This window comes from Trichogramma pretiosum, unplaced genomic scaffold, assembly GCF_000599845.2.
Source record: "Trichogramma pretiosum strain Unisexual culture from Peru unplaced genomic scaffold, Tpre_2.0 scaffold37, whole genome shotgun sequence".
NCBI lineage: Eukaryota > Metazoa > Arthropoda > Insecta > Hymenoptera > Trichogrammatidae > Trichogramma > Trichogramma pretiosum.
In genome coordinates, this window is record NW_019641622.1 from 136,741 (window position 1) to 149,115 (window position 12,375).

A 12,375-nucleotide genomic window follows, 5' to 3' on the forward strand; every position below is an offset into this window, starting at 1 on the left:
ATTTTACGCTGCAGCCAGAGGGCGCTAGTTTACGGAACGATCGCAATATCTCGCACACGTGCACTCGAGCGATATTATCCCTCGTATTTTTAGCCCATTCGGATCGTAAATCGAATTGGTAATTTTAATTGCACGTCAGCGCGTCGAAGCCGAGGCCGATTGATAAAAACTCGGCTTTATCGCTTCGGTAATTCGGAGCAAAAAGTCCGCACTGCGTTACTGGCGCAGCGCATGCAGAGATGCTGTGATTGAGGCCGTTAGCGCACGCCGCTTGCAGCCTGGCGAAGGTTCAAGCCCAAACCGTTATATTTCGCAGACGGGAAAAAAGACTGCCCTGCATGTAAAATAATGATAATAATGACAAAGATTCTTGCTGGGTGCGCTGCGGAGGGAGAAAGAGAGAGAGAGAGAGAGAGAAAAAAAAAAGAAAACGTCAAGATTATTCTGGTTGCATCTGAAAAAAGCCGAAATGATTAATTGGCGATCGGTACGATGTCTCGGTAGCTCAAGAGGCCAGTTGGTAAGATATCGCGTACATACATGTTTTATAGTCAAAGCTATCGCACGGCTCCCTCGAGTCGACGCATCGCGTAAGCTTTGCGCTCGATTTCATATGCAAGTTTTTCGCCGTATGCGTCGTCGATTGTGAAAACAAATGTTGACGTTGCCAAAAATGACTCCGTTTGCGCATCGACGCACGTTTCTATACCTATATACCTGTACTGCGTGTGTGGAAATTGCGAGAAGGTCACGGTAAATGTGAGTGGAAAAGCTCGGGGGTAGAAATAGCATTAATTGTATCGTGTATGCATGCGCACGCACACGCACTTTTATCGTATACGACTTATAGACTGCAACTTTGAAGCTCCAAATAAAATGCGAGCTTCACTGTGCGGTAAAATCAGTTAGTTTATAACGACAAAAAGGGAATAACATTTCGTTTTAATTTTACTTATTTTTCTACCAAGACTTGTAAAAAAATCTCGACTGTCAATATTTTTTGAAGAAAAAAATCTTTCACAAACACTAATTATTTGCTTCAACTTCTTGTAAAATCGGCACGTATAATTAGATTTTTTCCCAACTACTGTTGTGAGAATTTTGTCCACAAACACATTCACTCATATCGGTACCCTGTCTCACATTTATGCTAATTAGCAATACAAGTTCAACACAACATACCATATAAATAGTGCAAAAACTTCTACTAAACATCAATTTGATTGTTTTATTTTCACGATAGAAAAGATGACTTCTGTATTGAAAATTTGTCTCAAACAAATTCCGTGAGTGCAGCTAGCATCGATGGAGACTTTAGCGTTACATTTGAATACACTTTAGAACTGTATTCGGCACCAAAAAAAATTATAGGTACAGTATCGCAGACGCCGATGTACTGATTGAAGACAAAACCAGTTTTGCATGAATCACGTCGTTAAATATATTTTACTAGCATACTTGGGATAATTATTGTAGTTAGGGGTTAAAGATGAAAAAACGTAAATCTCATTTTAATCCTAAAACTCGGTTTTTGTTAGAGTATTTGAATTTATTTTTTCTTGTCTAAAAAACAGTCCTCTACGCACACGATGAATTTAGATTTAAAAAAACGAGCTATACTAGTAGCATATTTGACTTGAATTTGTTGATGAAAATTTAGTTTTGTAATTCAAATAAACAATATACTTGACTTGATGATAACATTTTCCCAAGAGCATCGAATTGGCGAAAGTCGTATTTTTTTTTATTCTTCACTGATTTGATAGTTTTTATTGGCGTTAAAAAATGTTTACATAGCCACTCTTTATTCTTCACCTTCCTACAAGTAATAGTAGTGACATCTATTCGAGTACTGTGGATTAAATGCCATCGATAAGAATGGTATTACGGTCAATCCGACTTTCTCAGTTCGTCTGCAATTAAGTATCCCCTCCCTCTCTCGATGCGCAGTGTATGTGTACATATGCCTTCTCCTTGTTCTATGTTTTTACGTACCGAATTCTCATTACTCAGTGTTTCGATGCATTAACGTAGCGGAACCTCGCTTCCGTAAAGTTCAATTTTTACGCTGATAAGTACTTGTCACTAAGAGAGATCTGGGGTTTCATTTTCAGGTAGCGTAAATAATCTTTTTTTTTTAGTTTTTTCGGCTACTCTTAATCGATACTGTTGAATGCAAGTGTGCGGTTGTATTTTGATAGTTGTCAAAAAACCAGACTGTGTGCTATGCGTCTACCTAACCTCAATTATACTCACAACAAATATTTGTTTTTTTTTCATTGCAGTAAAGTAACATTTTCTAAGTGATGTCAGAATCCATGGACGAACGAAGTATCAGACTTTATTTTGAGAGGATGAGGAATCCTCGTCAAAATCAACCTTCTCAATCCGAAGAGCAAGCCGCAATCAGGCGCATGCAAGAGGCTCAGAGGATGGCCAGGCACAGAGCAAAAAAGAAGCGTTGTTTGGACGAGAATCTTGCTAGGGAAATTTCAAAGATAGCAGAAATGTCAAAGATGCCTGATAATTCTGGTATGCCTGAAATTTCTGAGCTGAATATGAACAAAATTTCAGCCGAGTTGAGGCAAATGATGGAAAGAGGCAAAGTGTCTGAACATATCGTTCAGATGGCTCAGATTGCTGAATTCAATAAAATGAATGAAATGAACAAAATGTCACAAGATATGAATAGGAAGTACGAAATGGAAAAAATGACAGAATATGCCAAAAATAACGAGTTAATGAAAATTCAAATGCAAATGAACGAAATAGCCAAGATGAACGAAATGGTCAAATATTCTGAGATGGCCAAGTATTCAGATATAAATAAAATGAATGAACTTGCCAAAATGAATGAAATGATGAAACTCACACAAATGGCTAAAATGAATGAAGTAACAAATTTTCTATTTAAACATATTTGTATTAACAAAATTTATCTTTTAAAACAAAATTTTATAATTTTTTAGATGGCAAAAATCAATGAAGTCCAGAGAATGAATGAGTTTGCTCAATTAAATGAAATGGTTAAAATGTCGGAAATGGCCAAGTACAATGACTTTAATAAGTTAAATGGATTAGCTTTTAATGAAGTGGCAAAGGAAATTGCAAAAATGAATGAAAAAACTAAGATGAATGAGATGATTAAAATGGCTAATATGCAAACTGACATGAATCAGATGGTTGATTATTCTAAAGTATCGGACATGGCTAAACTTACTGAATTAGCTAAATTTAATGAAATAACTATCACGAAATTAGTAGACCCACCCCATCAACAACCACAACAGCAACAACTGCCACCGCCGCCTCAAACCCATCAACCACCTCCACCCAAGGTACAGGATATACCTAGGATGTCTGAACCTATTATAAATGTTCCAAATCCCAGAAATCTGCAAAATGTTCAAACAGTCCAAGTAAGTGTAAGAAAAAATTGTATAAAATGTGTAATGAGATTAATGAATATTAATTGAAAATTTTTTTCAAAAAGGTAGCACAATCTAGCCCGTTGAACAATGTTAACTTTTCGTCTACACCAGCGGGTCAAGGAAAATATGCTCAATTGTTAAGCATAATTGAAGAATTGGGTAGAGATATTCGTCTTTCTTATGCCGGAAGTCGTAGTGCAGCTGAGCGTCTAAAAATTGGAATACAACAAGCTCGAATCATTGTACGTGAATGTATAATGGAAACTGAACATAATGCAAGACAATAATTTGTTATTATACAAACAAAAGAATGTCTTGTACTGGTCATTTTTTTCTCTTTATATGAACATTTTTTATAATCTTATATTTGAAAAAGTATTCATTATGAAGTGAAAAAATTTTTCCAATTTATCAATTTTGAAATTAATTAATATATGTGCACATAAATTTAGTTCATAAGCATGTAAAGTATATTAATTTTGTGCTAGTTAATGTTTCATAAGGAGAATCTCAACGTGAATGCAAATGAATTAGCTTAATTGTTTAAGACAAATTTTAAGGATTATTGTATCCTTTTGAGAATTTTATTGTTTTTTTTTGGATTCATGGTTTTAATGAACTCACATTATCATATTTTAGATAATGTTAAATACTTTCTGATGTACAAAAAATTGTATAATTTATTCAAGTACTTTTTATAGCAATAATTTATCATTTACAATTATATTCAGCTCATATAACATAAATAAAAAATAATTAATAAAACGATATTTATCGATCAAGATACTGCATTGTATTGTAGCAACCTTAATTAGAAAATGATATATCATGAGTAAATAAATCAGTTTTCTACGAAGAATAATTTAGTTTTTATTTTAATTTTACATATTTTGCTTCCTCCATATAGATGTTCTGTGATAAGTTCATGAGCTTTTATTCATGAATTTTACAAACAAACGAACTCGACGAAATTGGTCTCAATGTGCCTATAAATTCTGTTGAACCACTTACCGCCGTAAACAGAATTTAACATTCACGCGAATTAAATAAAGAATTCTTGAAAATTACATCAGATCATTGTATGAAATAAAAAGCATAATTTTTTTATATAATTTTTTATTTATATTATACAATAATATTTTAGCACATTTCATTCATTTTTATATTGTTCGACGGTATACACGTGGACGGTTGTGATTATTCATTATATTTTTTATCAACAATTATTAAATAATTATTTGAAACGAGTCAAAAATAGTTTGATTTCTTTTTAAACAGAAATCCATCAACGTTAATTGTACTTTGTTACATTTGTTTAACATTCGTGTAAAAGATTGTGAGAGAGCTAGAGAGAAAGAGCAACTTAGAGAGAGAGAGAGAAATTATATAAGTGAGAGAAATAATATTAAAACGCGATTAAGTAAATTGAGTAACAAGAATGAAAAGCGCGCGTTCACTTTTCCTGCAATAAGATGCCACTATTTAGGGCAAAATATTTTCGCGTAGTTAAGGCGAGATCGTTATTATTTATCATATGTTTTATTTGTCACATCCGTCCACGTTATTATACCGCGCACGTGCACATGAGATTTTAATTTTAATATTTTATTGTCTTTCAATCATGATATAGTATAGTTAATGTAGAGTTTCTTAAAATAATTGTATATATCTATGTATATATAATTTTTTATTTATTTATAATATATTTTCAAGTGTGTGTGTTTTTTATGTGTGAAGAATGGTTGTGTAAGTGTAGATATATTTTATTTAATTTATATTATATATAAAAAAACGCTTTTGCAGCTTTTAATGGAGTATTTCAAATTTTTTCTTTACGCGATTGTGTCGTTTTGCATTATTAATGTATATAAACCGATTTATTATTTAGCTGGTGAAATAAAAATTAAGCTGATCAAACGACACTTTCACCGGGTGGTACAACATTCACGGCGAAGGCAGCCTGCGTCTCTCCTTTTTTGCCGACCGCCTGGACGGTGTACTGGCCGATGTCATTGGCTGTCGTCGATTTGATGCCGAATTTGTAACTCTTATCACTGTCCTTGCTGAATTGGTACTTTGGACTATTTTCATCAATCGGTTTGCCGTCCTTCAGCCACGTCACTATTGATGAAAGTGAAACAAAAAATATTTTTGATTAAATAATGTAAAAATATAAAAAATGACAGTCGACGGCGTAAAATATTTTCGATAAAGCGATTCTTACCTTTGAGAGGAGCTTCACTGAATTTGCATGATGCATTAACGGATTCGCCTTCCGTGACCGTGGCCGATTGCGGGAATGTCGTGAACACCGGACTCTTTGGTTCATCGTTCGGTACTGTTGTAGTTATAATGACATATGAGATTTCACTATTCACAATTGAAAAGTACAAGGCGAACTGCAGTCAACTTACCGAGAACATTGAGAGTGCAAGTCGAGAAGCTTTCACCTTGATCGTTGAAAGCGTCACAGGTGTACGTGCCGCAATCCTCGGGGAAGATTTCAGCAATGGTGAGCTTGTGTATGTTGGCTTCATTGGTGTACTGGAAGTCTTTGCTAGGCTTGATTTCCTTATTGTTATGCAACCAGATGACCTCGAACTTCTTTGCGCCGATGATGCGGCAACTCAACGTCACCGCGTCACCGTCGTTGACCGCTTGACTCTTGACATGATCGACTATTTGTGGTGCTTTATCTTTTTCTTCCGGCGCCGAGGCACGTGACTTGTGAACGGCTGCGTGGAAAAAGTTTAGGTTTTAGGATTAAATTCAGGATATAATTGTTTATCAAATTCGTGCATCATTTGAAAATGCTCAGGACTTACGATCGACCGTGAGTTCGGTACTGGTTGAAACGCTGCCAATGCTGTTGGTAGCCGTGCACACGTACAAGCCGGCGTCTTCGGGGAACACTTCGGCAATCGTGAGGCTGGCTTGTCCATTTCTGTAGCGCAGGTCGATCACGTCTGACGATTCCATTATCTTGTCGTTCTTCGTCCAGGTGACTTGCGGCTCTGGATCTCCGTTCACTTGTACGGTGAGCTCTAGCCGCGATCCATCAGTTACAGATGTGGTGCTTCTCAATTTTTGACTGAACGAAGGTGGACCCATGCTGGCATCGTCTGGCAGAGCTGTTTGAACAAGGTCAATCATGTAATCGTCAATCGTTCCATGTAAGCTTTTCTTTGATTTATTATACTCACGAATAAGGTCTCTGGTGTTGCTCCTCGATCTGGCGGGGCTGCCAGTAGTTTTGCTTCCGTACTTCTTCTTCTTGCTGGCCAGATCCTTCTTGGGCTTCTCGACGGTTTCGGTCTTGCGCGGCTCTGGCTTAGCAGCCACGGGCTCCGGCTCTGGCTTCTTCACCGGCGTATCGGGCAGTCTGACGCTGTGCAACTCTCGCTCCTGAAGCTCCACCTTGTCCACGCCACTGTGTCCGGGCTTGAACGGCGTGTACGGCGTCGATCTGATGAGGGTGGTGGTGACGGGTTGATACGGGGCGGGTTTCAATGGCTTCTCGATGAAGCGCCGCTCGCCGGAATGTAAAAAGTCGTGGGCCAGCTGTTCCTGCTCCTCAGTCTCACCCGAGCCCTCTACTATAACGACGCAGTTGGTCTCGTCGGTGCCATGGCAATTGGTCGCCACGCAGCTGTACTTGCCGCTGTCCTCGGGCTTGCAGTCGACGATCTCGAGGGTGACGACGCCGTCCGCGTTCGTCATCGTGTAATCGAATCTCGACAGCTCTTTGCTGTTCTTGTACCATTTCACGGTGGGCTGTGGCTTGCCGCTCAGGCAACATAGAAGTTTGCACGTATCGCGCGCCTGCATGACTCGAGGTCGCAGCAAGAAGGTAAAGTCCGGTGCCGACTCCTTTGTCTCCATCCAGAAGTGGTATGGCAGTGGCTCGCGTCTTCGCACTGGCTGGTAAGTCTCTGGTTTGTAAGGCTCCACGTCCTTGGGTAATGGCTGGACGTTCAAGAAGACTACCTCCTCGCGATATCCATAATGGTTCTCCGCTCTGATTATGTATTCTCCTCGGTCCTCCAATTTTACCCTATTTATAACGAATGTGTAGTCATCGCCGATGTAGCGCTTCATGAATTTGATCGACTGTCTCAGCTCGGCGTTGTTACGGTACCACGTGAGAGTAGCTGGAGCCAAGGCGACCACGCGACAAGTGAATTTGGCGCTCTGTCCCTCGTAGGCAAAGGCACTCTGAGGCTTAATGACAAATCTTGGCGCAGCCTGTCGACGATCGAACATGGCGTCTTGTATGTGATATCTCTCTACTAATAGTTTCCTAAGTGACGAGTACTCGGCCAGTCGACCGATTGGCAGTACGAATGACTTCCAGTCGTCGTACTTGGCACGAATCTTATTTCTGTAGTTAATGTACCTGCTGGTATTTATTTCTTTAGTTTTCTGACTAGAATCTCCCGTCAACCATGCATGAACTAAACACTCGTGCGCAGTCAATCTCTTCTCCTTGTTCTTAACAAGAAGCCTCCTAATGAAGTCTTTACCCTCTTCGGATACATATCGGAATGCTTCCTCGTCAAAGTCCCAATCGCAAGCTTTGACGTTTTTAAGGGTTTCAATGTCATTGTCACCCGCGAAAGGCGATAAGCCACTAAGCAAGACGTAAGCTAACACACCGCAAGCCCACATGTCTGTGTAGAAGCCTACTGGCTCACGTTCGACGATTTCTGGTGCAGCGAATTCGGCCGTGCCCGTACTTATTTTCACTACTTGATTGGGATCTAATTTAGTAGCTAATCCGAAATCTATTAGTTTCACATTTGTGCTTTGACGTGTTTGACACATGATGTTTTCTGGCTTTATATCCAAATGAATAATGTTACGTTCATGCATGTGTTTGATTCCTTCGATTATTTGGCGCATGTAATTGATCACTTCGGCCTCGGACATTGTGTAACCCTCTTGGGTGATACGTTCAAACAGTTCACCTCCCGACAAGAACTCAAAGATGAGAACCATTTCATCGTCATCTTCGAATGCATCGTGCAAATTGATCAGTTTATTGTGATGTAACTGGTTCATTATGTCAATTTCTCGTCTGATCAGTTCTTTTTCCATAGCGTGTGCCGAAGGTATAAATTTGGCAGCGAATACATTGCCGGTTGCTCTTTCTCTGCAACGATGTACCACTCCGAAAGCACCTGAGCCAACTTCTTCAAGTATTTCGTAGCGATCATAAACTGAAATATTGCGTTTAATATCGACTGGTTGACGAGACAATAACTTATCGGAAATATCAGATACGTAGGCATCGTAATCATGCACATCACCTTCGCCACGACCGCGGATCTTTTTGCCGGTCTTTGGATCGTATTCATCCTTTCGTTTTGGTTCTTCGCGTTTTTTCTTAGCCTCACCCTTAGTAGTGATGAGTGGAGTCACTTCACTAGGATCCGATCTACCGAGAATGTTTTCAGCAAAGACTCTGAAATCGTAATCTTGTCCTGGAACAAGATTATGAACTGCACTGGAACAAACTCGTGTGCTGCCAACGCGAATCCAGGTCTGCATGGGATATTCACGTTTTTCAACTAGATAATTAGTGATGCTACTGTCACCATCCCAAACTGGTGGTTTCCAGCTGATAGCCAAAGAATCATGACCAATGTTATCGATTACCGGGAACCTTGGAGGATCTGGTCGATCGCAAATCTTAATTTCGATAATTTTAGAATCTTGACCCATATCATTTTCAGCTGATACCCGATATGGACCTGAATCTGTTCTGAAAGCACCACGAATGACAAGAGTCGCATGTCTTTCCGTGGTTTGAATGTCATAATGTTCGCCAGACTCAATTGTTTCGCCTTCTCTTATCCAGTTAATCTTGGGTTTAGGGAAACCAGTAAATGATACCTTGATTACTACGTTTGAACCTTTGTCAAAGTAAGCCGTATCGCGGAATCGTGGTGGAACGATCAATTTCGGTGGCGTCATGATCATAAGCTCTCCTTTCGTAGATTTAGCTCCAGCACGATTAACGGCACGGCAAACATATTCATCAGCATCTTCACCGAAAACGCTATTAACAATAAGATTATGACAATCTCCATCTGAATAGATGCTGTAACGTGAACCGTTTACAATTTCACGAGCACCTTTGAACCATGTTATTGTCGGCGATGGTACACCAATAATCAGACATTTGAAATGAGCGTTATGGTTCTCAGCGCAATTGAGTGTTTTCGGCAAAGGTTTCAATATTTCTGGTGGTTTTGCAGCTTGAGGATCTCGAATCTCAACCGATGTTGAGGCCTTCGATTCAGGGCCAATACCAGCTTCATTTTGAGCGAATACACGGAATTCATATCGCCGACCTTCGACCAAATTACTAACATTAATCTGGTTTGGTAAACAAATTGATGGATTAACACGTTGCCAGCAGCTTTCTGGTTCTTTAATTTCTCGTTTGTCGATCCAGTAACCTTGTATTCTAGCACCACCATCATTTTCTGGTTTATCCCATGATATATTGGCAAAGTTGCCTCCAACTTGTGTAACTTTAGGTACTCCAGGCGGTCCTGGCGGATCATAGATAGCCTTTGCTTTAACTGGATTTGTTCCTTCTAAAGGTGGACCCATGCCATTTTCGTTCACAGCCATAACTCTAAACAAGTATTCTTGTCCTTCGGTCAAACCTTGAACCTGATAACGAGTATCTTTGCAACCAAACATAGAAATCGTTATCCATTGACTGTGAGTTACATCGCGTCTTTCTACTACATAGTGCGTCACTTTCAGACCACCATCGAATTTCGGAGGATGCCAATTGAGCTGACAAGTGTGCTTATCAATGTGTGATGCTTCAAGTGGACCCTGTGGTGGTCCTGGTAATCCAGTAATGTAAACATTAAATACGCCAGTTGCACTTCCACTTTCATTTTCTAGACTAACTTCGTAAGATCCAGAATCAGAATCTTTATTGATTTCTTTTATAAATATGATAATATAGTCATCGAATACTGTGTATTTGAGATGATCTGAAGACTCTGGTAGTTTCTTACCACTCTTCTTAAGAGTGACGGTCATTGGCTGATCACCAGCGTAATATATTTTGATCTTTGTATTTTCACCTTCAGGTAAGAACAGATCTTCAGGCATGCGATCGATACGTGGTGGTGAACCTATCTTCAGTCTGCCTGTAGTACTAGCGTAACCAACAGCATTGTGAGCTTGGCACGTGTAGTCTCCCTCATCTGTTTCATAAACTTCCGTAATAACTAATCGGAATACTCCATCCCAATCTTCTATACGGAAACGTCCTCCAATAGTTAATTCACGGCCGTTCTTCAACCATCGAGATGTTGGCATTGGTTTGCCAGTCGCCTCACATTCAAACACGTGAGTTTTTCCTAAGGCTACGCCTTGAGAATATTGCAGAGTTCTAATAAATTCAGGTTTCACACCTCCTTCAACTTCACAAATCTTGACTGGAGTGGTGCATGGGCTAGCATCTGAACGTCCCGCTGCATTAATAGCAAATATTCTAAATTCATAATCACCCTTTTCAATGAGATGCATAACAGTGTATTCGAGATCTGTGATATTATAGTCGTTGCATTTCATCCAAATTGCACTACCGATTTCTCGTTTCTCTATCAAATAACCAGTTATCCTGCTGCCACCGTCAGATGCAGGCGCTTCCCATCGCAGGTCAACATAATTCTTTCCGACTTTGACAACTTGAGGATTTCTTGGAGCATCTGGCACCATACATTTACTCTTCAATTTAAATGGCGTGGATGCTTGACTTGGTTTGCTCATTCCAGCAGCGTTTTTCGCTCTTATACGGAATTCATATTCATGACCACTAAGAAGGTTGTAACATACGTAATTTGTATCTTTAACTAGATAATCATTAGCAACTCGCCAGGTTGTGTCATCTGCCGGGTCTCTAAATTCAACTTTGTAACCTTGAATTCGGGAACCACCATCCGAAACGGGTCGATCCCAACTAACAGTAATACTAGTTGAATCCCAATCTGAGACACGAGGTCTACCAGGTGGATCAGGAACATTGAATGGAAATTTGGCTGTAATTCCGTCTATACCAGTGAGGGGCTCTGATACTCCATATTGATTTTCAGCTCTGACGCGGAAGTTGTACTTTTTGTTTGGTTCTAATCCAAACACATCGTAATGAGTTCTTCTTACAAAGCTGCTCAATTTAGTCCAGAAACCGAGTGGTTCGAATTTCTCAACAATATAATTTGTAATTGGTGAACCGCCATCGTCAAGTGGAACTTTCCAACTGATTGTACATGATTCTGGTGTTATATCAGATACATCTAAAGGTCCTTGCGGCGGCGATGGTCGATCAACAACAAGAACTTTGCAACTACCAGAATCCGTTCCTAGCTCATTTGTTAAGTAAATTGTGTAAGTGCCAGTATCTGATCTCTTAGCTTTTTTATTGATAAATTGAGTTTCATAGTCATTGGTTTCAAACTTGATTCTATCGTCGGATCCAAGTTCATCTCCATTGATGCACCATGCTGGTCTTGGTCTTGGTTTAGCAACAAATGGTACAGTGATAGTGAATGGTTCTCCAGCAATTACTGTCATATCTCGAATGCTAAGATCGCTAGTAATCTTTGGAGCAACTGTAATAAAAAGGATAAAATTTAATAAAAATTGATTTCTCAGAATGAGATTGTTTGGAATTTTTTTATAATTTGTACTTACATGATGGAGCAGAAGCTCGAATAGCATCTGAACCTGTACTGAATGGACCTTGTCCTGCTGCATTTACCGCAGCAACACGGAATTCATATTCGTAATTTTCAATCAGGCCAGCGCATCTATAAATATAATCAATCATTAGTTATTAATAAAATTCATAATTCATAAAAATTTATCTCGAATCAATTGGGATTTAAATAAAAGAAAAATAAATTATTTTCAT

At 39.2% G+C, this 12,375-nt stretch overlaps 2 protein-coding genes across 17 annotated transcripts in view; one reads left to right on the forward strand and one right to left on the reverse strand.

Moving 5' to 3' along the window:
* Positions 1 to 1,967: 1,967 nt before the first annotated feature.
* On the forward strand, positions 1,968 to 4,220 carry LOC106648848 (fibronectin-binding protein PlpA). The gene is made up of 4 exons (XM_014365978.2): positions 1,968 to 2,114; positions 2,286 to 2,894; positions 2,970 to 3,419; positions 3,494 to 4,220. The coding sequence occupies exons 2-4, from the start codon at positions 2,307 to 2,309 to the stop codon at positions 3,716 to 3,718; spliced, it is 1,263 nt and encodes a 420-aa protein (XP_014221464.1). The 5' UTR covers positions 1,968 to 2,114; positions 2,286 to 2,306; the 3' UTR covers positions 3,719 to 4,220.
* A 338-nt stretch (positions 4,221 to 4,558) lies between these two features.
* The window catches only part of LOC106648930 (twitchin), a 44,523-nt gene continuing 36,706 nt past the window's right edge, over positions 4,559 to 12,375 (reverse strand). For all 16 annotated transcript variants that reach the window (XM_023458942.1, XM_023458941.1, XM_023458933.1 and 13 more), the window contains 6 exons: positions 12,156 to 12,271; positions 6,635 to 12,073; positions 6,257 to 6,562; positions 5,846 to 6,166; positions 5,656 to 5,769; positions 4,559 to 5,552 (listed from right to left, as the gene is read on the reverse strand). In XM_023458942.1, the coding sequence (XP_023314710.1) occupies positions 5,344 to 5,552; positions 5,656 to 5,769; positions 5,846 to 6,166; positions 6,257 to 6,562; positions 6,635 to 12,073; positions 12,156 to 12,271 (6,505 nt within the window). In that variant the 3' untranslated portion in view covers positions 4,559 to 5,343. The remainder of the gene's footprint in view (positions 5,553 to 5,655; positions 5,770 to 5,845; positions 6,167 to 6,256; positions 6,563 to 6,634; positions 12,074 to 12,155; positions 12,272 to 12,375) is intronic.

What these genes read in the sequence shown, in the direction of transcription:
- LOC106648848 (XM_014365978.2), top strand. Translation starts at nt 2,307, where the DNA reads ATGTCAGAATCCATGGACGAACGAAGTATCAGACTTTATTTTGAGAGG. An exon ending in AAATGGCTAAAATGAATGAA is followed by an intron (nt 2,895 to 2,969) that starts GTAACAAATTTT and finishes ATAATTTTTTAG; the next exon opens with ATGGCAAAAATCAATGAAGT. An exon ending in AAAATGTTCAAACAGTCCAA is followed by an intron (nt 3,420 to 3,493) that starts GTAAGTGTAAGA and finishes TTTTTCAAAAAG; the next exon opens with GTAGCACAATCTAGCCCGTT.